Here is a 27764-nt window from a genome sequence, read left to right on the forward strand (position 1 = left end):
ATATGGTACATCAAAATGTGTCCCATCAACGTGCGAACCCTTCGGTTTGATCTGCATGTTTAATTATCCCAACTATAATAGCATATCAAGTGGGAGAGGCCGTCTGAATGTATCGAGATAATTAAGCACTCAATAACTCCCAGGGAAAACAGGATTCCATAGCTGTTTTGATTAAATGCGCACTTCATATGTGCGGCTCGAATAAAAGCTCTGTTTCAGTCTAATTGGATTATTCTTTTTGCTCACTTGTGTCAGTGCTGGTGTAAGAAATGAATCCTTTTGTATCGGAATATTTGTGTTGTGATCTCCGCATATTCCTTTTCTCCCTCCTTGCCGTCTCACTCCCCCAATCCAGCTATTATCCATCTAAGTTTCAAGCATGAAATCCTCCATCTAAAGTCACTCATTTTGTCTTTGTACAGCTCCAACTTTGATTCGTCTAGCACTTGATCATTGTCTTCCACTTATTTTTTCTTGCAAATGCTTTTCTCTCTCATTACAGCGAGCGCAAACCTCCAATGCCGAGGTGAATTATTGAGTGAACGTGGCCTGTCAAAAAGGAAAAACAAGTAAAAGCTTTTGCTAACCGAGAGCTCATTCGATTGTTCTTCGCTCGAGAGCCTTTAGCTTCCTGCCGAAATTACAATCTTTCATCACTAAAGCAGCTTCAGTCAATTCAGCGCACCTGCTCTAGTCCACATCCTCTTGAATGGGGTCGTTACAAGGAGTACAGAAGCATCAAAACCATAAAGCATAATGTGAATGCAATGTCCTTGGGTAAAGCCATAGGAAAGTTGGATGCACTCCTTGACTAGCATATGGTATATGCCAATGGCAAGCTGTTTTAACATCTAGTCTATAAACAGCACTAGTAGCCATGTTCTAGCAGTTAGTACCTATTTATATTTTCATAAATAGCTAACAAGAACATAAATAGAACATACTTGTAGCCTACTCATTTATTTGATGCTAGTTATTATTAGACACAAATGCTTATTATTTATAGGGGTGTGATGAACGCTTACTCCACAAGACGAGACACATGATTAGGTTCACGAGATGAGATTTTCACACTACTTTAACGAAATTCTCAAAAATTAAATAAATGTCTTTTAATAACTAGAAAAAAACTCACAAAATGCAAAACTATTTAGGTGATTTATTTAAATCAACTTGAAGTGAATGTTATTTTATTTTAATGAATCATATGCCGCATGTGATGCGGCTGGGATGAGAATCAGCACCTCTAAGTCCAAGGCCATGGTGCTCCACCAGAAAAAAAATTGGTTTGCCATGTCCAGGTTAGAGGAAAGTCCTTACCCCAGGTGGAGGAGTTCAAGTATCGTGGGGTTTTGAGCGAGGGAAGGATGAAACGTGAGATTAACAGGTGGATCGGTGCAGTGGCAGCAGCATTGGTCAATGTCCTTTGTAGTAAAGAAGGAGGTGAGCCAAAAGGCAAAGCTCCCGATTTACCGGTCAATCTACGTTCCTACTCTCACCTATGGTTATGAGCTTTGGGTCACGACAGAAAGGACAAGATCTTGGATACAAGCAGCCGAAATGAGTTTCTTTTGCAGGGTGGCAGGGCACCCTTTTAGAGGAGCTCTGTCACTCGGGAGGAGCTCGGAATAGAGCCGCTGCTCCTCCACGCTGAGAGAAGTCAGCTGAGGTGGCTCATGCATCTGTTTCCGATGCCTTCTGGATGCCTACCTAGGGAGGTGTTCCAGCCATGTCCCGCTGGGAGGAGGCCTCAGAGGAGACCCAGGACATGGTTGAGGCCTTACATCTCTTGGCTGGACTAGGAATGCTTCGGGATCCCACCAGATGAGCTGGAGAAAGTGTCTGGGCAGAGAAAAATAGGGTTCTCTTCTGAGACTGCTGCCTCTGCGACCTGGCCCCGAAAAAGTGTTTGAAAATGAATGAATGAATTCTATGGAGTAAAGCACATGCAAACACTACAAAATATTTAGCTATAAACTAATGATTGGCTTCTCTCCTGGAACTAATTTCCACAAATTTAACTTAAAAAATGTATGTTATTTTTTCCATGCAACTAAAATAGGATGTCCAAATGTCTTAACTCGAATTGTATGACTTTCAGCATATCTAAAGTGATATTTCATTGGGTAATGTCCATGGTTAATTTGTATGGCAGCAGTTGTAGCAGCCTCCGCTTCGACAGCCTTTTAACACCAGTGGAAAAAAATGGTTTAGTCACACCAGCCCAAGCAACCAAGTGACGCAAACAACACCGAGGCCCACCTGGATTGCCAGGTGTGTGCAAACCACTTAATTTGTGGTTCAAATCCAATCCTGCTTGTACTTAGATGTACTAAGCTGTAAAGGTCCTTGTTTTTTTTTTTGTATGTTTAGTTTTGTTCAGTTCCATATTTTCATTCATCATGCCCAGTCATTTGAATCTCCCCTTGTCAACTACGTTAGTTATTTAGTCTCCAACCCCTCATCATCTTGTTTAACCTAACTGTTTCAACCAATATTCCTTTAAGCCATTCGTTGTCTAGTGTTTTTAGCTTTACTTCTATGGATTCTGAGTGTTTCCCTGTTCTCCTTGTTTTGTTGTTTTATTTTAAATCACAATTCTGCATTTGGATCCTGCTCGCCATCATTTATTACCTTACACATCACACCTAGACATAACAAAAGGTCATTGCAAACTGAATCAAAAATTTGTGCACGTAAAAAATAAATTTGACCTCATGTTGTGTCATTGGCATTTACACACGGGTCCTCTGAAACATTCGTCATTCGACTTTGTCATAGATTGTTTTTTTGGATTGGGATGTTGGAATTGGATATTTATTCAGTTTTTTTGCATCCATAAAAATTATGTCACTTGCAGAGCATTTTATGACAATCAAAGAGTGTAAAATAAAGACAATGTGAGAACCACTGCTGTAGCATGCTGTATGCTGGTTTTAGTGCCTGGCGTGCACATTTTCAATGCAACTGTTTTCATTCTGTTTACCCAACCTCAAGTTTTTTTTTTTTCATTCTGTTGAACAATTAAGATATTTTAAAGAATGTTGTAAGGTTTTCAGCTTTCTTCAAAATATTTTCTTTATTGTTCAATAGAATAATAACAAAAACAAGTAAAGGTGAGTAAACGATAACAGAAGTTTCATTTTTGTGTAGACTATCCATTGTTTCTAATGAACAAGAACAGGTATCTAATAATAAGTATTTGGTTTCTAAACTGTGGTTTATATGAAACATTGAAACAGCTTGCTATACCATTAATCTGTCAGCTTAAGATCTATAAAGGAAATTACAAGAGATTGATAAAGTTCATAAAAAGACTGCAGCTGTCATTTTCCATTTAAACTCTGCATTTGCAGTTTGTCAGCTTGCTGAAGCATAACTCGCTTCTCAGAAGCCCCAGAATTAGCAACTCATCGCATCTGATCATGCTTTGTGAAGCATTCATTCTCAAACTTGAAGGAAATTGCTAGCATATGTCCTTCTTTATCTGAGGAGCAGCTCAAAGCGAGGAGAACAGCAGGTAACGCAGGGTGCGCTTTGATTGCCATGTGACAGTTACTGTTTATGACAGGCTTCTGCAGAGCTTCTCCATCAATAAAGGACAAACACATCGATCAGTCATCCTCCCCTCAGCTTTTAAATCCAAAGCCACCCCTCCTAGAGTGCTCAGCAAGTGACTTCTGACACAATCGTATATTGATTACAGTGGAATAATGGAGGAGTCCTATTTTAATGCACCTGCTCTCTCTCTCTCTCTTTGTGTCTCTGCTCTTTTGTCATAAGAGTCTTATGATTCATCATCTCAGTCACAAGGCTTTCATCTCCACTGGCTGCTTCTGCTAATTAAAATATCCTCCCTTTTTTTTTCTTCGCCGCTTTCCTTTATTGCCACTGGTGAGAGTTGATTGTGTCGGCTTCTTGAAGTCAGAAAATCAGTCGGGAATCTTTTAAGTATTTTTTATTTTGTCGTGCTTGGTATCTTTCCCCTATAAAGATGTACAGTTAGCTATATCAACAGCGACGCAAAGACTATAAAATAAACAGGAAGTGAAAGACAAAGAGGAGACGGACGAAGAGGGAGAAAGACACAAAGAGGATCAGAGAAAAGTGGAGGAGAGAGAAAAGTGGGTATACACGGCTGTTTCTACTGGTAGAACTAAAGCATGGGAAGTATACAATTTATAACATTTACAATTATAATAACAGTAAGAATAATAATAACAATAACAACGATCATAATAGTCCAAATAATAATTAATCAAAACAATTAAGACCTCTGATATCTTTTAAAGACAAACAAAATAGATATTTTTTTTTTTTTAATTTTGCAAGTTTTTTTTTAAAGATGACGTAACAGTAGTTTGTTCAGTTTTGCACCTCTAAGCTAATATTCTGTGTTAGTACGGTAGCATCGCTCGGTAATGCGCGCAAAAGTTTTTTTTTTTTTCTTAAAAGAGTCATTTAACTTACTTTGTAGACTTTTTCATACAAATAATGACTTTAGAGATATGTTTCATTGTGTGTTTCTGTGTGGAGCAATCAAAAAACAAAACAAAAAAATGTAATTTCCGACATGTTCTCGACAAACTGTCTTTTTTTCTCACCCAAGTCGCGGTTCCACGTTTCCAATGACTTTGCGATAATTAAGCCCCCTTTTTTACAGCGTTGAAGCAAGCGGTCTGCTTCAATTCATTCGGCTCATAAAAGAGAACATGTCTAATCCCTTAATTATTAACAAACAATAGTGGAGAGATAGAGGAGGGAGAGGAAGGAGCGCTGGAGAGAGTCACCGAGAGAGGATCAAAAACGAGAGGAACTTTTCTTCACAAGTCAACAGGTTTTGGCCAGCGTGAGCAGATAATGGAGTTGCTGGATGAAAAGCGCAGATAAATACTTTATGAGGACGGCTCTGAGCTCTCAGCGCTGTTGTTGGTGGATTTATTCTCTACCGGCTCAGTCTCTGAGGCCCAGTGCTGCATAAAAATGCAGAAGATTTCAATTTGCTCACTTTGAGACATTCAATACCTCATAAGCCATAGAGGCACTGTTTAGAAATGGACACTTTTCTCTCTTGGTCCTGCAATTACAGTTTAGTTGTCACAACTAAAAAAAGAGAGTGACCATGATGGTGTTTTTCAGTCAGAATAATTGTTCTCTCCTTTCATCTCTCTCGCTCCTCCATTAATATCTCCGTCCTCTCCTTCCCACTCCATCTTCCTTCATATGGCACGATTGTGATTCCCTCTGGTTGTTGTAGTAGTGGTGTGTAGGTCTGTTTGGGAACAGTGTGTGTTGCGGTGTGCAGTCTGCAGCGGTCCAGTGTTTCTCAAGAATTCCACCACGGCAGCGCTACAGTAGGTACTCCTTCTTGCCCTGGCTGGCATCATTTCCGTTGAGGAAGGCCTCCTGAACCTCGCCATGTTCGTCCAAACCACTGGCCTCATGAGTCAAATAAGAACCTATAGAGAGGGACATGCACAAATGAATGAGAATTAGGTTCATACTTTAGAATTTAAAAAAAAAATTAAAATTAAAGCACTAGATGAGTATTTAAATTGCAGTTTGACATTTTCAACTAAAACACAAACCTGAACAGGGCATATTAAAGAGAATGTGCTTCTGTTGTGCTTCTTTGATATTTACATTAACAGTTCTTTTATATGTAAAACACACATAGTGTTGGTTGGTTCTCATTTACACCAGAGATTGTATTTTTTAGAGATGGTAAGAGATTTTAGAGATGGTATTAGCCTGGTGATGAGTGGTGCCTGTTTTTTTTGTTCAAACGTAATGCCTGGCATTCAATCCAAAGAGTTCAATTTTAGATCAGAGAATTTTATTTCTTATTGTCTGAGAGTCCTTCAGATGCCTTTTGGCAAATTCCAGGCAGGGAGTGACTTCCGTCTATTCACTCTACCATGCAGGCCTGATTGGTGGATTGCTGCACAGATGGTTGTCCTTCTGTAAAGTTGTCCTCTCTCCACAGAAGAACGCTGTAGCGCACTAGCTCATTCCTTTGTCTTCATGCTTGCTTTGTGATTTGACATGCAAAGTCAACCCTGGGACCTTATATAGACAAGTGTATGCCTTTTTAAATAATGGTTAGTCAACTGAATTTACCACAGGTGAACTCCAATTAAGCTGCTGAAACATCTCAAGAATGATCAGTGGAAACCGAATGTGCCTGAGCTCAATTTGGAGCTTAATGGGCAAAGGCTGTGAATACTTTTGAACATGTGAATTTTCAGGTTTTTTATTTTTAATAAATTTGCAACAATCTTTTCACATTGTCATTATGGGGTATCGTGTGTAGAATTTTAGGGAAATAAATAAACTTAATCCATTTTTGGAAGAAGGCTGTAACCAAAAAAAAAAAAAAAAAGTGGAAAAAGTAAAGTGCTATATATACTTTCCGGATGCACTGTATCCATCCGTACAGTGTAAATGTAAATTGATGCATCTCTTAAAGGCAGGATTAAAAAATTGTTGGGCACGATGAATATTTCAAGTTTTATATGAGAATTGTGTCCTTAATCAGGTGGAAAGGATTCTGAATGTTCAAACTCTTTTTTTATAAATTCCACCTAATGAACTACTTCCCTCTGGTGGAAAGTCCTTAAGTGTAGGTTGAACCAATATAAGAAATTCTTTGAACCCATTTCAGTGGGTTTATTTCACAAGAGTTTATCTTTATTAGCATTATAATTATTGTAACTACTGTATTTTGTATTGTTTTTATTCTTTGTTTTTATGGAATGTCTGCAGCAATATGGTGATGCCCATAACGAATTTGCTGTCAAGGACAATAAAGTTACTACTACTACTATTAAAGGTCCCATGAAATTAAAATAATGTTTTTAGATGTTTGTATTAGTATGTTAGTCTTTAAGTATGCATCAAAACATTGACAAAACTCAGTTCCAAAAGGGCCGCAGCTCTGCACAGTTTAGTTATAACCCTAATTAAACACACCTGATCAAACTAATTGAGTTCTTCAGGCTTGTTTGAAACCTACAGGTAAGTGTGTTGGAGCAGGGTTGGAACTAAACTGTGCAGGGCTTCGGCCCTCCAGGAATTGAGTTTGACACCCCTGATCTAAATGAATGAACAGTTTTATTTAGGTTGCTTCATACTTCGGTTTCTCATCAAAATAAGACCTGTCAAATGCTCTCTAGAATCATACATGGCCTGCCCCCTTCAAGACGCTTCACATTTGAGGCACTTGAGCTAAACCACTCTCACTGGCAGCCTAGAGATAAAACAAAAATGCTATTGGCAGTTTTTTTTTTTTTTTTTTAAAGAGAAGCTACAATGTCCTGCCATCTCTTCATGTTTCAATTGAGATTATGGCAAACATCGAATAAAAATGCACATTTCAGAACACTTCACAGCACCTTTAAAGTCCCCATGAACCGGAAGCTACAACTTTTATTTTGTTCGTATTGTGATGCAGTACCTAGAGAAACAAAATATTATACGACAAAACAATAGTCATTGCTTGTTTTTGACTGCAAGTTGAATAGATGTAGTAGGCAATTCATTCAGAAAGATTGGAGAAAGTGTTTGGGGAGAGTTAACAGACTCCTACACACCATTCTATTTGTTGTCAAAACTGACAGTTGGAGCAGTGTGATTAAATATGTTAGCCACGCCCATTTGCTAACATATACGTAATCTGACAATTTAACTGAAAAAAATTAAACAGGAAGTGCATTTTTTAAGATTTCAATTAAAGATCAGAAGGGCTAACATTTTTTTTTCTTAATGACATGCACAAATGAATTGTTCACCACAAAAATAGCAATGTTAGCTAACAAAACCATATGGTAAGTTTGGATTTCTTGAGGACTTAAAAGAAAATAGCTGTGTCCCAATTTGCATGCTCTCCATTCTAAGTAGTATTCAAAAATAGAATTAGTATGTCGCAAACTAGTATGTTGAAATGAGTGTGCCAAAGAGTATGTTTAGAAGTGCAGAACCGTCCGTATACTCTATAACCGGTAAAATTGCCCACAATACTTTGTGTGTTGAACGTGATTTGATTAGAACTACAAACCCAAGGGAAAAAGTGTAAACAAACTACAAACATGGTGGAAGCACGAGACCAACTGTCAAGTAGAGAAGCTTTTGTAAAAGTTGTTTGAATGATTATTAATTAATATTATGCCAACTGGAAAATATTTAAATCACAGTTTCTGTCTTATATTTCATCTGCAACAACAATGTAAACTTATATAAAGATGTGTTTGGACAATAACTTCTAAATGTTTAATTATTCAAAGATCTGAGGAGATTTCTCTGCATGAAAGACTAGCGAATGGCCAATTAACCTGCTGCTTCTCCAATAAGGTAGGTAATTAAAAATAGAAGAAATGTAAATAATGCGTTGAGATGATTGCCAGGGGTCAGCAAATGTGTTTTTGTCCACAGAAAATGAGAATTTACCTATTCTTGTCTTAATTATTACATATTGCTGTTTTTATTTTCAACCAATAAGAGGCTAGACTGGGGCTGAGGTTTTTTAATAATATTTATAATCTGTGAATTTCTAGTTTTTTAATGGCAGTTTCACATTCTCTGAAATACAAAGCTGAAGCAGGGCATATTGAAGAGAATGTGCTTCTATTCAAGGTCCCATAAAATTAAAATAAAGTTTTTTTGATTTTCAACCAATAAGAGGCTAGGCTGAGGCTAGCTGAGGTGTTTTAGCAATATTTATAGTCTGCGACTTTCCTACTGACTTTACATCAGCACTGTGAGGCATTCCCAGCTGAAACAGTATATCAAAATGAGAGTGGAGTTTTATTTCAGTGCTGGCCATCTCTCGATTACAACACTCAGACAGCAGTGCTTAACGATATTCTGTTTAAGCTGTCAAACTGACATCATCAGAGATGGAATGCAATTTCAGAGTGGAAGCAATTTCAGAATTTGATGAAGACATACATACTTTTTTCTGTGTTTTTTTTTGCAATTTATACCTACTAAAATGGATTTTGAAGAGTTAATAACAATTTGAAACTAACAACAGACCAATATGATAATTTGCATTAAAGTTTTTCTCAGTCACTTTGGTGCGTTTCTCACAACACTATTTACATTTGCACAACAGTTAATGCATTTCTCAAAACAATTAGTAAAAACTGTAAAACCTAGTTGATAACCCGCAAAAGCGTGTCACTTTCTCAAAATGGAGAGCTCATTCCTGTATTCATGTCAATGAAAGTGTCAGTGTCATCAAGATGAAAAGTCCTGACACCATTGTTTATGAACAAGATAGTCAGATGGCTTTGTCATGTTTTTGTTATGACGATATACTCTGTTAATTTTTTCCAATGCAATTTTGGTGACACTTCCTGAAAATGATCAAGACAGCGCTGTATACTATTTGCACAGCCATTTGAAAACTACAGTAAAGTTAGACATCACTGCATTTAGTGAGGTATCTAAGTACAAGACACTGAATATGTATATTTCGCATTTTAACTGTATATGCTCTTTGCAATTCAAATTTATTCACAGCATTGTGCAAAAGAATAAATACACCCTTATTTACAACAAACAGAAACTTCCTTTGGGTAGAGCTGTGCACAACTGTAGACAACATTGCAGTATATATTGGAACTGAACCTACAAAACACATATGTCTGTAAATTATTCATAAACTTGTTAATTTTTTTTAAGAAAAACGATTTAATAATTTTTAAAATAAAATTTGCTTAACAGATTTTGTCAACTAGTTCAACATTTTTGTATGTAGTGACTCAAGTAATGAAATGAGGACTATTAGTAAGAATGACTATTAGCATTCACAAGTTTAGTTCATTTTGACTGACATGGCATGATAATAATAGCAAATGATAATAAAAATAATTATTATAATAATGATAATAGCGACATTTGCAATTTGTTGGAAAGAATGAGAAACTGCTACTATGATGTGCACTACTGACTAATTGTTCTGAGAAATGCATTAAGTGTTGTGCAAATGTAAATAGTGTTGGGAAAAATGCGACTGAGAAAAACTGTAAATAAAAATAAATAAATTATAATAAAGCACATACAATTATTCTAATCAATAAGCCACAGTAAACTATTAATGTAAAATTGTAATTTTACCTAAAATGTTTTTTTTTTTTTAAAGTGCTATTCAAATTAGGGTTGGGCGATGTCAATTTGTCGTAGGCGGCGGTGAATTAATTATTTATGAATAATTAATTAACTCATAACCAATAAATGATTTGTAGCCTACCGTTTCAACTACCTGACCCGCACTGTCTTTGTTATAACCAAATCATAAATAAATAAAGAGAAGTTACACACAAATTACCACCTGCCAATCACTTTTCCCGCAGGACTGGCAAAAAATCGTTGATAAACTATCCGACTGCTGGAGCTCAGACGCGCATGTACGCTGCAGCACATGACAGTGTGTGTGTGGGGTCACGTAATGCGTTTTCAGCGGTATACTGTAGACGGAGGGCTTTTCAGAAAAGCTAGATAAAACGCCAGTGTGAACGTGGATCGTTTTCGTTCTAAAATTCCATTTTAAAACTAAGACTTATTAGCGTAAATTGGGCCGTGTGTATTTTTTGTGAGTGGAGTAGAGGATCGCGATGCTGGCTCAGCGGTGATAGTCAATGGCATTTTCTATTAGTATTAACCCAACCCTAATTCAAATCATGTCATTGTATAATTGACCAAATGCACACAACATTTATTAAAAGCAGAATTATGTGGAAAAAAATTAATTAAAAAAAAAAAAATAATAATAATATATATATATATATATATATATATATATATATATATATATATATATATATATATATATATATATATACACACATTTAAAATTAATATAAAATGAAAATATAATTTTTATTAATTTGAATAACATCTTAATGTCTAACTTTTTGTTGTTGTGTTTTTTAATAGTTTCATTTTAACAATAAAAACACTGCCAACAACTAGTCGCAGTTTCCACCAATATTATTTCATTCATTCATTCATTTTCTTTTCAGCTTAGTCCCTTTGTTAATCTGGGGTTGCCACAGTAAAAAAAAACGCCAACTTATCCAGCATGTTTTTACGCAGCGGATGCCCTTCCAGTCGCAACCCATCTCTGGTAAACATTCACACACACTTATTCACACATATTCGGACAATTTAGCCAACCCAATTCACCTGTACCCCATGTCTTTGGACAGTGGGGGAAACCGTAGCACCCGGAGGAAAGAACATGCAAACTCCACACAGAAACGCCAACTGAACCAGCGATTCAGCGACCTTCTTTATATTCGTCGCATCTTTATATTATTACTTTTTATTTAATTTTTAACATACTCTCATTTATATGCAAAGCAGTCAATAGTCTGTAATGGCTCCTTCTGTAGTTTTCTACTATACCCAAGTGCTCTCAATCACTGAGTCTCAAACTTAACTGCCCCAAGGGAATTGATGCTGTTGCACTGCATCGCATCTACCTCGCATCTAAACCTGTCTGGAATCACGTTCCTGCCAATTAGAGCTTCTTTTGCAAGGCTAGCTAAAGTCTGTTGTTATCGAGAGAACTTATGCAGATCAACTTTTAATTAATCGCAAAATTCATTAGGTATAATCACCTCTGACATTTTACTGCACAGTCAGCAGCTCGCCACAGTGCAGCCCTTTTATTCGCATCATTATATGACACAATGGTTTTGCCTCTGTGGCTCAGGCACAAATAACTGAAATAACTCGGGCAGAAGTGACTCGGTGGCACCAGTGCGACACCGTTTAATTAAAAAAATCGATCTTACGTACGTGCGGTTTTGCTTTGCTAAAATGCAAGTGTACAGCAGAGGCTGATGGGGTCGTTAAAAGCAGTGATGTCGTGGGCCAGGACAATGCATCAGAGCTGTAATGTCCCTCGCCCTCCGTTCCAAGATTAATCACTTCCATTCTGCCTTTCCAGCCGCCCCAAGGTTAGACGGGATCAACCCTAATGCCGTGTGTCTCTGTGCCCGTGGCTGAACTAACTGCTTGTGACTGTGATTGGCAGGTGGGTTCGGGTTCCTCCCTCTGCCTCCGCCCCAATTTACGGCAGCCGTGATCTTTATTGGAAACGGTGGCTCACTGAGATGGCCTGAAGTTCTCAAAGAGTTCAGGGACGAGGTAATTAAGTTTTCTTTATAGATGCACCTGATACGCTTGATAGAAAAAAGGCAATTAAACATTTCCCTGGGCCACATCTTTATATCACAGATCTGACACAAGGAGGCATGATCAAAATCTAGAAATTGCTACAGCTAAAGTGTTTTTCAAGAACAGGTGCAGGGTTGAAACTAACAAAAGTGTTTTGGCATAAAAAAAAAGCATGCAAATTGAAAAGAAATGTCCCTGCAGAATGAAACTAAACTAAACTAAACTATTAAGACTGTTGATATTAAAATGGAATGTGAAAACTAATTAAAAGATTAAACTTGTAGCTAATTTATTTATTCATTCATTCATAAACTACACTAGAATTAAAGGTGCCATATTGCATTGATTCAATGTTAAATAGGCTATATGCAGAAGTAAAGGTCAGTAACCTGGGTTAAGCACTTCCACTGAACTGTATGTCATTACAAAATTGTGTGTTTAAGGTCTATTTTCTTTACAAATCAGCGATCTCCACTGGCTAAATGATATCCAATATAAAGTGGTTCTCAGATTGTATAAGAAGTGCTGCATTATATTACATTTTTTTCCCACCATGCCTTTAAAATATGAACATTTATTTTACCCCAGTATATTCAATGGAACTTCTGCGCTAGTCTGCCGATTCTGAGGGGTGCATGCGAATAAAGGCTTTTTGTCTCGTTTTATGCTTGAGCAACTAAATGAATGCCTAAGTCAATTTAACTGATTATATTTTAATTACATTACAGCATTAATGCTGTAAAAAGAACTGTATAAAATGCACATTTAACTGTTCACCGGAAGTTTATCAGTACGGGAAGAACCACTAGCTCCGCATATACCCTATTGTTCTCTGATATCTACTTAGTATGTAAGTGCAAAATTCTCCAGAAATGGTTTTATATGCTCATTTATATGCTCACAAAAATTACCCCTAGAATGAATAACTTGGTTTTCATCATATTTGGAATGGTCATGAATATTAGGGAGATCTGCTATGTTGCTCTGCACGGCATGATATTGGACAAAAACGGACATTGTGATACTTAGTTACTTGGCGATAAATACTGCGATATGAAAATTATTTCACAAGATGACTTAATGTATAACTATATACTCTGAATGAGTTCATTATTTTACATTGATTGGGATTATTATGTAAAGGTGTATCTGCATAAAATACAATACAATTGAACAGATACAAATGAATTTGATGGTCCTCTGTGGAATCTTACATTATTGAGATACAGAAATATTTATTCATTCATTCATTCATTCATTCATTCATTCATTCATTCATTCATTCATTCATTCATTCATCTATTCATTTTATTTTCGGCATAGTCTTTTTATTAATCAGCGGTCGCCAAACCAGAATGAACCGCCAACTTATCTAGCACATGTTTTACGTAGCAGATGCCCTTCCAGCTTAAACCCAACACCGGGAAACATCCACATACTCTTGCATTTACACACATACACTACGGCCAACTTAGTTTATTCAATTCACCTATAGAGCACATGCTTTGGACTGTGGGGGAAACCGAAGCACCCAGAGGAAACCCATGCAAACATGGGGAGAACATGCAAACTTTACAAAGAAATGCCAACTGCCCCAGCCGGGGCTCGAACCAGTGACCTTCTTGCTGTGAGGCAATCATGTTACCCAATGCCATGACACTGTTATAAATTTATTTTTTTAGTCATAAACTGCACTAGAATTCAGGTGCCATATTGGATTGATTCAATATTATATTGATCTATGATATCTATATAGTAGGTAATTGAATTTAATATTAGCAACATTAACATAGTATTTTTGCTTAATATACATATAGTGTGTGTGTGTGTGTGTGTGTGTGTGTGTGTGTGTGTGTGTGTGTGTGTGTGTGTGTGTGTGTGTGTGTGTGGCCCCTGGTGAATAAAGGAACTAAACCTAAGGAAAATGATTGAATGAATGAATGTTATAAAATTATATATAAAAATACATATTTTAACAGACAAGACAATAGCCATTCTGTCTAGAGTTTATATCCAGAATCCAAAACTGCACTCAATGTGTGAATGCAAATTTATTGACAAAATATGTCACAAAAGTTTTTTAAAAACATTTAAAGTAAAAAAAAAAATCCTCATAATTTTGCCACATCACACAGCCCCAACCAAGGCTGTATGAGGCAAAATACATTTTAAAACAACAACAAAACTTTTTTCCATCAATCTATTTAATGTGTCCTTGCTGAAAGAAAAGTAAAAATTCCTTTTTTTTAAATAAATAAAAAAACTCTGATTAAATGAATGTGAAATATCTGAAATATGAAACATCTGCTGAAATGCACAAATGTTGTTTAAGTTGACATGGCTCTGAAGATATAACCACAACAGCTTTGTGTTTCTTTACCCTAACAAACACGATGACTCATTCTCATCCTCTGTGATTCATCCATGCTAGTTCATCCTCACAGAGCGTTTCTTCATGGCTGTCACATGAAAATAACAGAGCAGTTGTGCTCACTGTCAGGGTGACAGATTCAATGTCATACAGTCAACCTTAAATCACCATCACAACATTTCTGTTTCTTTCCTATGAGACCTTAGCTTTCACAACACCAGAAAACTGGGTGAGCGTTTAGTTTAAGTTAGGTAAAGTTAAGTTTTAGTTTGGTCGATGTTAGTTGGTGCGGTCTATCCCCCTTTTTCTGCATGTGACTACTGTGTTTTTCTTTATGGGTTGAACTTCTGGTTTGAAGAGCTACTGAGACCATTCTAAAATGATGTAATTAAATCCTAAGAAGGGAAACCCCTAACTAGAGTACCCTCTCTTTTGTTAAATGTGTTTATATTTCATTATAAAATTGTTATTTTATTAATATTAGAAAACACAAAAGAGTTCTGAGGTTTTCTATAATAGTCAAATTGGCCATATGCATTTTAGGGTCCACTACTTTTTCCATTTAGTGTGATTTTTCTTTTTTTTTTTTTGTAGAACATATTGTTATCTAACTAAAATTCTCTTTGTTTTTGGAAATAATTCACATTTAGAGTTTGGTTTAGGAATAGAGATTAGGTACAGATTACATTTTCAAAAAAAAAAATAACGTTCCAGGATCGCATTGTAATTGGCAAAATGACACCCACCACTTTTTCCCATGCAATCTGAATATGTGTGGCTCTGTAAGTTTTTGTTAACAAAAACATAACTTTGTCACAGCAAAAACATAACTTTTCTAAGACAAGCTTTTTAAACTTTCAAAAACAAAATTTTCTCTCACCTTCGGCAGGGCCATATTACGAACAAATTGGGCCCTGGGGCTATATCAAACCCAAGAGCCCTATTTATTTTATTTCCTCACAAAGTTATATTTATTTTAATATTATATACGGTGGCGCAGTGGGTAGCATGTTCGCCTCACAGCAAGAAGGTTGCTGGTTCGAGCCTCGGCTGGGTCAGTTGGCATTTCTGTGTGGAGTTTGCATGTTCTCCCCGTGTTCGTGTGGGTTTCCTCCAGGTGCTCCAGTTTCCCCCAGAGTCCAAAACATGTGGTACAGGTCAATAACTGGGTATCCTAAAATTGACTGTAGCGTATAATTGTGTGTGCGGATGTTTCCCAGTCATGAGTTGTGACTGGAAGGGCATCCGTTGCATAAAAACACATGCTGGATAAGTTGGCGTTTCATTCTGCTGTGGCGATCCCAGATTAATAAAGAGACTAAGCCAAAAAGAAAATGAATGAATGGATGGATAAATGAATAATTATTATCTATTTTTTTTACAATTTGATTTATATTTGATAATTATAATGTTTTCTATTTTACTAGGTGTACAAGCATTCAAAATTATTCACAAAACATTAACTTCACATTTTTACAGAAAACATCAGTAAAAAACAAACAAACATTTGCAATAGCCTGCTTCCTAAACGAGTGCTTTACAATAAATACTTTAAATAGGGTTATCTTTAAAACTTCACTTTAAACTTTAGCTGAGAATAAATCCCTTAAATATCTTTAAAATCCATGCTTCAAATTTCCCGTGTGGTCTTGAATCAGTCAATTATGGAAGGTTTGCATGTTTTTTTTTTTTTTTTCCAGATATATTGTTTTTCCTCAGATATACTGTATTGTCTGTTGAAAGCCAACACCAATATTTCATTGATCTAGAATATTACTGTCGTTTTTATAAAAGGGGAAATTCATTAGTTTAAAAGTTAGCTTTCTAACTAGTTCAGTTAGACTTAAACAATGTATTTTCTAGAGATAGATACTCCGCATTTTGATAACTCGGTGTGCAGGCTATTTGATTTGGTCGGACACTATCCCAGTTATGGACAGGATTGTGCAGGTGTGCAACCGACACAGTGGTTAAGTTATGAGTTCATTCTGCATGATTCCTATCCCGGCTTCTCTTACCGCTTGTTAATAACGGAAACTGTATGAATTAATTTTTTTGTTCTACGATGCGCTTGGTTAACCTACCTTTGACTGGACTGTTCTGGTAGAGCCGAAATAAGGAATGTGCTGGGAAAAATGAACTTTTCCGGGGAAAAAACAGGGCATCACCCTTACTGGGGACTTAACAGGGCTATTTTATTTAAAACTAAGCTAAAGCAGCTCCGAGCCATAGTTTAGAGACGTCACCGTTTTTTAACAGCAGCAAGCGAAAGGAATACTTCACATTATCGAGTCGTTTTCCATGTCATGATGCAAATTAATTGTTTAGCCAATCAAGGGCTTCCTCCTTCCGTGGGCTTTGGGGCTTCAGCCCCGCCTAGCCCTTACATTAATCCGGCCCTGACCTTCAGTGGGGGTCAGATAGCTTGTACAGATTTAAAGCTATATTACTAAAAAAATCATATTTTTGAGTAAATAACTTTGCAACACATGATGACAAAATTGAATTGTCAAATCTTATTAAAAAAGTTGTAAATATGATAGAATTCTGGTAGTTCCACTGTTAAATAATAAGGTTTTGCTAAAAATAAGCCATATACATATTGTAAACTGAGTGAGGTGTACTATATATTCTATATTGATCCCTCTGGAAATGACTGTAAAGTTTGATATTTTAACATGACTTTAGTATCACAAGCATACAGTCAAACAAATGCGTTGTTATTTTCTTTTTGATACTGTTGACTAGTTTCATCATTTATGTGAGTATGGCAACTTAAAGTAGACCGTGAAACATTATATCCAAACATTCTTCAGAAAGTTGACTAAAAAGTATTAGGAACTGAAGAAGCTGCATCAGAAAAATACTGAAAATAAAGTTTTCATAAACCAAACTGACAGCATCAGGACACTATGTTCCACTATCGAGGCTCAGAGTGAACCAACAAAATATAGATAGTTGTGTAAATATTGTCAGAGTAACAGATGTCTGAATATTTTTGGTTGATTTTAATCCATTACATATTGAAGATTTCCTGACATTATCAAGAAGAATTTGTTTTGACACAGTTCAACCTAAGAGCTTAGATGACTAAAAGGTGATACTCAATAGAACGTTTCATAGCAGCAACAACAGCCCCGGATTCCGCCATTTTGGAGTGAAAGCGATCGGCTGTACATTAAATCTTATTGCTGTCGCGGTGGCAAGCAGCTGCTTTATTTTTTATTTATTTATTTAAAAAGCTCATTAAAGCTGAGATACAACTTGAAAGACGACAATACAACACTTACTATCTCAATCATCAGCACTTTTAATAGTTTATTTTACAGACTTACAATATGATGTTGTTCTATTAGAGTTTTTATTCCAAAATGGCCGCCACACCCTCTAGTGGCTGTTTCACAAATTGCACTTGAGTGTAACCTCTTGGTGAGTCTATGCTCTTTGGTTCAACTGTGAAGAACTGAGGTGCTGTATAGAGTGGTGCATTTAGTTTAGAATGAAAACAATCCTCATCCATACTGATGGTTTTACATGCCTTTCAGGAAAAAAAGGATCTCTGCCTACACAGCTACATCGAGATTTGTCTGACACTTACTTTTGCAAACTAGTCCTAGGTATTTCGTCTTATCTAAGCCAAACCATTTCAGAAATATTCTCAGGACACTGAATAATATCATTAGTTTTTGAAAGAAAAAAAAAAGTTGACAGTTTGATCCTCGCGTGAAACAGTACACAAAAGGTTTCATGCTAATTGTAAGCTAATTGCTTATTGTACAATGCTACAACTTTTGAATGTAATAAGATATCATCGCCAAACTTGTTACACTTATGTTCAAGGTCAATTTGAGGTCACAGTAAAAATATGCATGTGCATATTTTGCGACCATCCATTGCATGCTATCCGTTGTGTAAAGATGTTGGAATAGTGTGGAAGCCAGATATAACCATAATACAACTCGTGTTAAACTAAAACACACTAATGTAAATGGCACCAGAGTTCTTGTTATTTTGTTACAACTATAGTAAATAAACTTTAATAATGTGAGAAATGATAACGGTGTCTTAATATGTTCAGTCTTTTTTACTGTACCTGTTACCATATCTTTTTTGAATTAACCATGTTTTGTTTCTCAGAATCATTTTGTTTTGGTAACCCATCTGTACACAATGGTTAATTGGATTTACTTTTTTTTTTTTAAATTAAGAGGTTGCAAACAATTTATATGGTCCGAATTTAAACAAACAAATTATGTTGAACATTACAAAATTTTATCTGTTTGTTTAAATTCAGACCGATTAAATAGTTTGTGACTACTTATCTTAAAAATCTTAGTAAATCCAATGAATATTTTTTCAGTGTAATTTTGCTGCAGAAAGACTTGTTTTGAGTTTCAGACTTGTTGGTGGTTTTCTGAAAGTGCTTTGTTTATTCTGTTATATGCCACTTTTCAATATTCAATTGCAGAACTGTGAGGGAATTAACGCCACTTCATTATACCCAGTTTTATTTTTAAAACACTGATTGGTTTCCACTTTAATGGAGGTTAATCCTATAATACACTCAAAAAATTATAGGGCACAGGAAAAAGACAGACAGCCTCTCTCTCTCTCTCTCTCTCTCTCTCTACTGCTCAGACGTTAGCTAGTTGCTCCTGTCCTCAAAGGTGGCGTGTGTCAGCACAGGTTAAGTGTGTGTGGACAGAAGAGGTCACCTTTCTGCCGGACGGAGCACCAGATGGTGACGATGAGCACACATATGACAGTGAAGACCAGCAGGGCCAGGATGCCCCCAATCACTGCAAACGGGACGGCACTGTGGGTCTCCACCACTGCTCCAGGATCTAAGACACACAAAGAGAAAAAGAGAGATAGAGAGAGAGAGCTTTAGTTTTAGCATTTGAATAAAAAAACAAATCAAGCTGACTGGTGAAAACAGAGAAATGCATTCGTGCCGAATGAGAGAGACACATATTTGTGTTGTGCGTTTCACACACACACACTGCTAGTTTCAGTTCTGCTTTAAATAAATGAGTGTAGGCTTGACATTAATAATAAATGTTGTTTATAGAGAATGCCACTATAAGTTCTGGTTGTTTTATATTCATGTTTTTCCGTCATTTAACTGTTCTGAATTCTCTTGAATAGTTTTTTCTCATTTATTCTCTCTGCGGTGTTGTGAAATGACCATAAAATTGTTACGATCGGTTTGAGGCTGTTTAAATTTACATGTATGCATTTGGCAGACAGAGGCTTTTATCTAAATAAATGTACAATGCACACACACACAAACAGCAGAAATAAGTAAAGCTAAAGCAATAGGTAGAAAAGAAAGGTAAAACACTAGATAAGGTAATGGTTGTAAAATACAGTCAAATGTCATTGTTATGATCAAGCGGCTGCAGATTGCTGGTAAACATGCATATCGCAACGCACTACAAATCTGACATCACATGGACAACAAGTTCCAGTCATGCACTGCACACACGCATCTGTTCCAGATTCCGCTGATTGCACACACTCACAGCCAGAAGACTATTATGGACTGATTACAAGGACTACACAGCACACACACGTTTTTGACCCTTGCCTTATTTGTTTGTTTGTTTGCCTGTTGTAGGACCACAACTCTGGAATTACTAGTGGTGGGCAAAGCGAGGCTTCATGAAACATTGAAACAGTCGAAGCAAATGTGTCGAAGCTTCAAAACGTTTAGAAACCTGTCTACTGTCTACATTTTTATGTATTACACTGTAACAGCTTCAGCAAAGAAACAGTTGTAGTTCAAATCCAGGCTGATACAGCTATGGATGTTAGGTTTGAAATACTTTGTTCTTGTATTTTTTTGTTTTAACATTGGTCTGACATCCGAATGCCTTGGTGCAGTGTTTGGAAACACTTGTGCTTCAGGATCTCGACACTATGTTTTCACTCACCTATTTTTATGCTTATTTTGGATATGCACATAAAAAATAAATTGATGGAAATGGCATGATGCGCATACATTTTAAAAATGCACATAAAAAATGTAAGCGCATATAGCTTAGTAGTAGAATAAATGTTTTATTCGATAAGAAAGGATGCGTATAAACTGCAATGAAAACACTTTTACAGAATAAATTCCAGTATGCACATTAAAAAGTAATGTGATTTTGTTATAGAGATCATGTGATGATAAAAATGTGTGTAAATGGATGAACCAGCAGGCTGAGCACATTGTAAACCATCTGAAGTATTGTTTTGGCCATTCTTAAACGCCTTGTCATTTTAGCTTTAGTGTTATTATAGTAATAATGACCTCCAGATTCAAGACCGTCTGTGCTTTGCGTCTCATGCCTTTAAACGCCACCATGCATTCACTGCGTGTCAGGATTGCCTTCTGAGGCACAAGTCATTTATTAAATGAAAAAAAGATTCTTGCAGCTTATCCTACTGCAGCTAATTATGTTTTACAGTTGAAATTTGGCGCCAGTTAATCAGGAAGTTGTGATTTTGTTCGCTTTGACTCGTTGGATGGAAATGCTGCTTTTTTTGCACATCTTTTATGCGATAATCCAGATTTGCGCATAAAGTTTATTCGGATTTTTGGATGGAAACATAGATACTTTGTCGAATCTACAGCTTCATGTCAGCCTTCCCTACCGTATACATCTGTTTGCTCCTGTGTTGACTGTTGCTTGCCTTACCAATCTGTTTAATAAACCTGCGTTTCGCACTTCTTTTGTCAGCGTCCACTTCACATTAGAGTCATCATGTTTATTGTTGTAATATTCATATAAAATGCAGTATTTATGGCCAGCTAATTATCTCACTGACACCAGCCATTGCTTCAGACTCACATCCTTAGATATAGTTGTTTTGGAGGAAGTTGCAGGAAGGTATTTTTACTTCTAAATAAATATAACCAGCATGTGCTTCAAGAGCTCATCGTCTCCTAATCAGGAACCGAAATAGATTATTCGTGTGTGAGCTTCCTACTCGGAAATTGATATGAACAGCCTCTCAAGTCTTATTTACTACTGGAAAACTCAGAGATAATTTGTGAACTTTCTCACCTTGTCTTGTTGCTAAAGGTGTGAATATCTACATATGACAAACAATTTATAGCTTTTATGATTTCAAAAAAGGAGGAGTTTGAGATTCGTCCTTTCCTTTAATGTTTAATTAGTTGTTTGGGTAAAGGTTTTTGGTCATATTGTTGCATTTCTTTGTTATATTCTGTTATGTTTTTCTTTAATTGTGATATATTATTAGTATTGTTTTTTGTTTTTTGAACACTGTTTGATGAAGAGCCAATGTGGTCAAAACATTGCACATTTTGTGTTGGCTTTTAATTTAATAAATTGGTATTTTTGGATCTTCTGTGTTGCCGCCTTTTTGATTTAAAATCAGCATACATTTGATCAGTAATTCCAGAGTCATCAGCAAGCTGTTTATGTAATGTTTATAAGGTTGACTCAAAGGAATGTTTTATTTTATCCATAATAAGGGGTGGACTTAATGAATAAGCGAGGTAAGCAGCCGCTTAAGGCCCTGGGGAATTAGGGGCAAAGAAGCCTACATTAAATATATAGCTCTTTTATACATTTTCTATCATATGTTGTAAAATCTGTCTATAACCATTAAAGATTTTAACATTATTAAAAAAAAAGGGAAGGCCACTTTATTTTATTCTTTTATTTATTATATTCCTTTTTATGCTGTTGGAAACGCAGATGTGTGAAGATGTTTTGATGTTAATGTTCTGTATGCTATTTTTGGCATGTTATAAAAAATCAGTAGAGTCTATTTTAAAATGCAGTATTTAATGTGTCCGACACAAAATAGACATCAATTCATTTTTTTTTTATTACATGATAAGTCAATATTAATCTGACTGGTTAATGGTTAATATTTGGTTAGCCAGTGTCGGTTACAAAAAATTAACTGAACTGAGCATCCCTAAGGGCACCATACTTGGAACTGCTTAGGGCCCCCAAATCCCTGAGTTCGCCATTGTCCATAATTAAATATCTTTACCACCTATTAGCTTTAATAAGAATTCCACAAAAAACGAGGCACTTGGTTGACTACATACATTCTTTAAACAAAATAATTACATTTTTCTTTTTCAAATATTTCCAAAGTGTTGTTTAACAGAGATTTTTTTTCATCATATTTTTAACCATAACCTATTTCTAAAAACTAATTTATTGTGTATTTGACATTTCAGTAGTTATTTTGCAAGATATTAATATTCAGCTCAAAGGTGTTATTACTAATTGTTGTTACTAATTATCTAATTATGAGATTATAATATAATATAATTATTATAATTATGTTACTAATTATCTAATTAAGGCAAATTTTGCTACAAAGTGCAATTTAAGGGTTTAACTAGGTTATATAGGTCAACTAGGTTAATTAGGCAAGTCATTAACAACAACGGTTTCTTCTGTAAGGGGCTATTGATATTGACCATAGCAAAGCCTAAAAAAAAAAAAAAAGACTTTCAGTAAAAAATAATAGCAAATACTAAGAAAAAATTCCCTTTGTGTCATGATCACCAGGCTAGCAGATTGCTGGTAAACATTCAACTCAAGCTCATTCTGAAAAGGTAGCCCCCCGGATGATTTTGGAAACCGCGATTTACATGGCCGGAGGTACCTATGGCTGCATTTAGTTTTTTCAAGCGAACATTTTCAAGGTGTGGTGTGACGGCGATCCTATTCGCGCTTACCGGCTCGCCTCCGTGTGGAGGGCTTTCCCGCCGCAACCAGTTTGTCCAGTTAGCTCGTCGTGTTATGTTGGCGGAGCAAAGGCCTGGAGGAAAAAGAGCTGGACTCGGCGATGACCGGGTTTGAGTTCGGTGAAGAGTGGTCACAGAAATAAGGTCAGGCAAAAAACAGGATTCAAAAATTAAAGCGAACAAGTTCGTAACAGGCAAGAATGCGGTGAAATCCGAAAACGGATTTTCTTCGAAAAAATCTTTTTCTGGACGGCTTTTGTAAATCGTCGCTCGGGTTTAGGAAAGAAGGAGGAGGAGGGTGGCTGGGTCAGCTGATTGGCTGGCTGCCTAGTCAATTGTTCAGTCATTCGGTCAGTCAGTCAATCAGTCGGACAGACGGTCGCTCGACAGCTGCCTCCGGCGGCTTTTTACACGTGAACAGCGTGGGCGCGAACGGATTAGCGAAAACAAAAACTGCACAAATACGTACCTCCCGGAATGTATTTCGCAGCCTTCAGAAACACCGCTGGGCTTAGTTTCCAGAATGAGCCTGGGTTGTAAACATTCACTATCACTCGGACAAAGATTCTGTCACCTTATGAACTGCAAATCCTGTTATGCACCTCACACACACCCGTTTCCAGATTACCAATGATTACACAAACAGCTGGAAGCTGATCAACAGTGTTGGGCAGTAGCGTCGCTACAAGTAGTGACACTACTAGCTTAACTACATTTCTTAGTAGCGTGGCGGTAGCGTCGCTACATTCGATGGTTGACTTGGATTTAAGTTGCTTTGATGTAAAAATTAAACTTACAAAAAAAACTTAAATGTAGCTAAGCTACTTTTGCCAAGTAGCTTTCACTTAGCTTGCTACATTTCCCAGGTGGTATCTTTTAGTTTCGTTAAGCTACCTTTTAAGTAACTAATAGCTTAATTCACTACATTTTTTTTAAGTAGCTTGCCCAACACTGATTGTACATACATTATACACTGCTTACATTCCTTACATAACAGTCTTGTTTTGCTGTAACATAATAAAGCGTTCTCTGTGCCTAGTATTTCTGTGTTTCTTGACCCTAGACTTGTTTCCTCATTTATGTTATTGCCGACTTTACCGACCTTATGGCCAGTGACTTGACTATGCTTCTGGATTGCCTTCATGCTACTGTTTGTACCTGTTGACTGCTGCCTGTCTGACCATTCCCTACTAAATAAAGCTGCACGTGGATCCACACTCTGTTGTCATCTGTCTTGCTGGTTACACTTGTTCTATTAACCATCAATTAGAAAATATTTTTTAAAGAATTAAAATTTCACAAAGGGCTAATTATTTTGTACATGTGAAGTATGATAATCCCTGAAGCACATGAAGGCAGCATAAGTCTACTTTTATGTAAAAAAAGTAAAGAGGATGTTTAGCAGGCAACATTTGCAGGAGGCAAACAGTATGCTGTATATCAAAGGATCAAATCTGATTTAACACTTATGACAAACATGCATCATTTCAAACATGATCATTTTAACATTGATGTATGTTTGGATTTGTTGATCTCTGGAAGATTAAAATCCTACAGAAACAAAGAAGCCCATGTAAATGTAGTTAATTACTGCATAGGCCATCATAGAGTGTGTGTGACAGATAGGAAACAGCGAGAGGCAGACATACACTCTGAACCATCCACACATGAGCTTGGACAGCGCGGTTAAATATTTAACAACCTGTTTACAACACAGCGGTGAGGAGAAAAGAAAAATAGGAGACATGGAGATTGAATGAAAGAAACAGAGTGACACATAGATGGAGAGAGTAGAGGCGAGAAAGTGACACAAAATAAGGTCGATGGCAAGAAAGAGTGAGGAAGAGGAAAGTATGTTCGCTGGAAGGGCAACAGTCAACAGCACAAATAAGAAAAGTTTCCATGAGGTCCTGAAGAATACAACGGACAAATGACTAATAGTAAATAATCGTCACTTAAAACAGTATGATTTTATTTATATGGATAACACTAAAACTGTAATTAGTGTCCATGACTGTTCTTCTTTAAAATCTATAAACTTAAAAAGTTGATTTGAAATAAGGTCTTACATGTCAAAGGGATAGTTCACCCAAAAATTTTTATTCTGCCGACTTCTCTTCTGCGACAATCTTTTAGCTGAACACAAAAGAAGATATTTTAAAGGATGCTAAACCTGGTAACGACTGACTTTCATAGTTTTTGTTTTTCTTACTATGGCAGTCAATAGCGATCGGGTTCCAGCAAACTTCAAAATATCTTCTTTTGTGTTAAACTCAAAGAGCTCTATTTTGACAAGACACAAAGTCTAAAGAGAAGGGAGCAAAGGAATTAGGGCGTGTCAGAATCCACTTTTGCTATTTTAAAAAAATCCGCTTTGCACATGATCTAATGCTGTGTTTACACCAGACGCGGAACACACGGATAAATCGCGCTATTCGTGTGTAAATAGCCGCGTAAACATTTGAGGGTTACTCGCTTCATTCGCGCTTCAAACCCTGCTTCATTCGCGCGTCAAATCCACTTCAGAACAGACGCGGATTCGCGTGATGGGCAGGGCTTCTGTCTACCCGGTGACTCTAGCTTCATAGCTAAATGGCCAACATGGATTTTATGAAGAAAATAACAGTGCTTATGTGCTTTATGAAGACTGAAAAACAGTGTCGATACGTTTAGTGTCATGTCTGAGTCCACTACATCCTTTCAGAGGTGCAACCAGTTTGATGACTTGTTGTTGGCTGGAGGATTTCCCCCGCGACACCATCAACAGGTTCTACGTCACAATCACGCCCCCATAAGAGCAAGCTTCTAATTGGTTAACGCGGTGCGAATGTCCGCTGAAGTTTAGATTTCCGAACTCGAGTGATTCGTGCGATATGCACGTTAAGCGCGTCAAACGTGCAAAACGCTCAATTTGCGCCACGCCATTCGCGCTTGCGCCGCAGGATGTCTATTTACGCGTTTGCATTGACTTAACATGTAAATCACTCGCGCTTGATGTGCGTTTCGCATCTGGTGTAAACGCAGCATTACAGGGTTCAGCTTATTTTCTTAATGAGTTATAGGTGTGTTTTGAGAATAAGCCAATCAGATTCTCATCTCCCATTCCCTTCAAGAGTCAGTTGTGTCGCGTCTGCAGTGCGAGAATAAGAGAATGAGCCTCCTCATTCTTTACTTTCACCTTTACTATTTCCTGGAAAAGGAACTGTGTGTCACGGTTGCAGGTTTGTGCGCTTTTCCGGAGTGTATGTTTGATCACGTGGGTTTGTTTTGTTTTGGTTGTCCATGTGTATTTGTTATGCTCACGTGACATGACGACACTCAGCGGGGCTGATTACACACCAGCTGAGGCTAATTATTAGCCCTATATCAGGGCGACGTTTCTATGTTTCTTTGTCAGTTCGTTACATCTGTTCTCATGTGTGTTATCTGTGCTCAGGCCCCTGAGGAGAATTTTCTGGACCCTGCTTTCCTGTCTGTTCCTGCCCTGTGTTCGTCGTCCTCCTAGCCTGTCACTTTCTTTGTTTGTTTATTTTGACTTGGTCAAATAAACTTTATCACTTGCACTTGGATCCTCCTTGACTCTTATTTTTGAGCGTGACACTGTGTTGTACGCACAGACATCCATTAGCCTACTTATTTAATTTCATTTGGTAAGTGCAAAGATTTCTTTCAAAACTATTTCTAAATTCAATTTTAATTTCCAGCAAACGAATAAATGAACAATAATAACGAAGTGTGGTCAAACAACTGAGTTATATCCAAATATACATGCTGTGCCCATCTGGTCCAAAACCTGACAGGTGGGTAAATCTAAGCTTGTTTTTAATAAAACAAATATAAATATGCATATAATAAATACTAATATTAATAATAATAATATTATAAAAAAGCTAATTGTCATGAATTAACTGAAAAGCCGAGATGATGAAGGCATGAAAGCAGCACTTTTTATATTTATGTAGAAATTAATCATTTTTGTAAAATTTTAATTCTTTATTTCTATTTTATATGTAAAGATATTTGCTTCACATTCTACTGTACATCCTGTTTGCACTAAGCAATGTGTAAGGGTTGAGCACAACTAATGCGCTCTGTGCTGGACTTTAGACTTGCTTTGAGCTGGTCTATTGTGCAGTCTATTTTAGTTCCTCAAAATAGCAACATGGAGGCGATGCGCCTTAAAACACCTCCTTTTTTAGACCAGATTTCTATGGGCGCACATATGAGCGCAACTGCATTTGCTATTTAAACAGCATAGTGCAAAACATCAAAATAGCTCTTGCGTCCAGCTGAAACTAGCAAACAGCAATTGCTTCGCGCCTTGCACCGGGTGTATGATAAGGCTCATAATGTTTCAGAACCACTGGAAGGAACACTCCACTTTTTTTAAATAGGCTCATTTAATAACTTCCCTAAATCTCAACAGCTTGAGCAGGATGCAAATGGTTATATCATGCTAAATACAAATAGGGAACATCA

The 27764-nt window shown here is 36.7% G+C and overlaps 1 protein-coding gene across 4 annotated transcripts in view; it reads right to left on the reverse strand.

Moving 5' to 3' along the window:
- Positions 1–3943: 3943 nt before the first annotated feature.
- cadm4 (cell adhesion molecule 4) overlaps positions 3944–27764 on the reverse strand; it is a 330099-nt gene continuing 306278 nt past the window's right edge. For all 4 annotated transcript variants that reach the window (XM_087285659.1, NM_001007428.3, XM_087285660.1 and 1 more), the window contains 2 exon segments: positions 19273–19401; positions 3944–5459 (listed from right to left, as the gene is read on the reverse strand). In XM_087285659.1, the coding sequence (XP_087141785.1) occupies positions 5350–5459; positions 19273–19401 (239 nt within the window). In that variant the 3' untranslated portion in view covers positions 3944–5349.

This window comes from Danio rerio, chromosome 16 (assembly GCF_052040795.2).
Source record: "Danio rerio strain M-AB ecotype USA chromosome 16, GRCz13ab, whole genome shotgun sequence".
NCBI classification, from domain to species: Eukaryota; Metazoa; Chordata; class Actinopteri; order Cypriniformes; family Danionidae; genus Danio; species Danio rerio.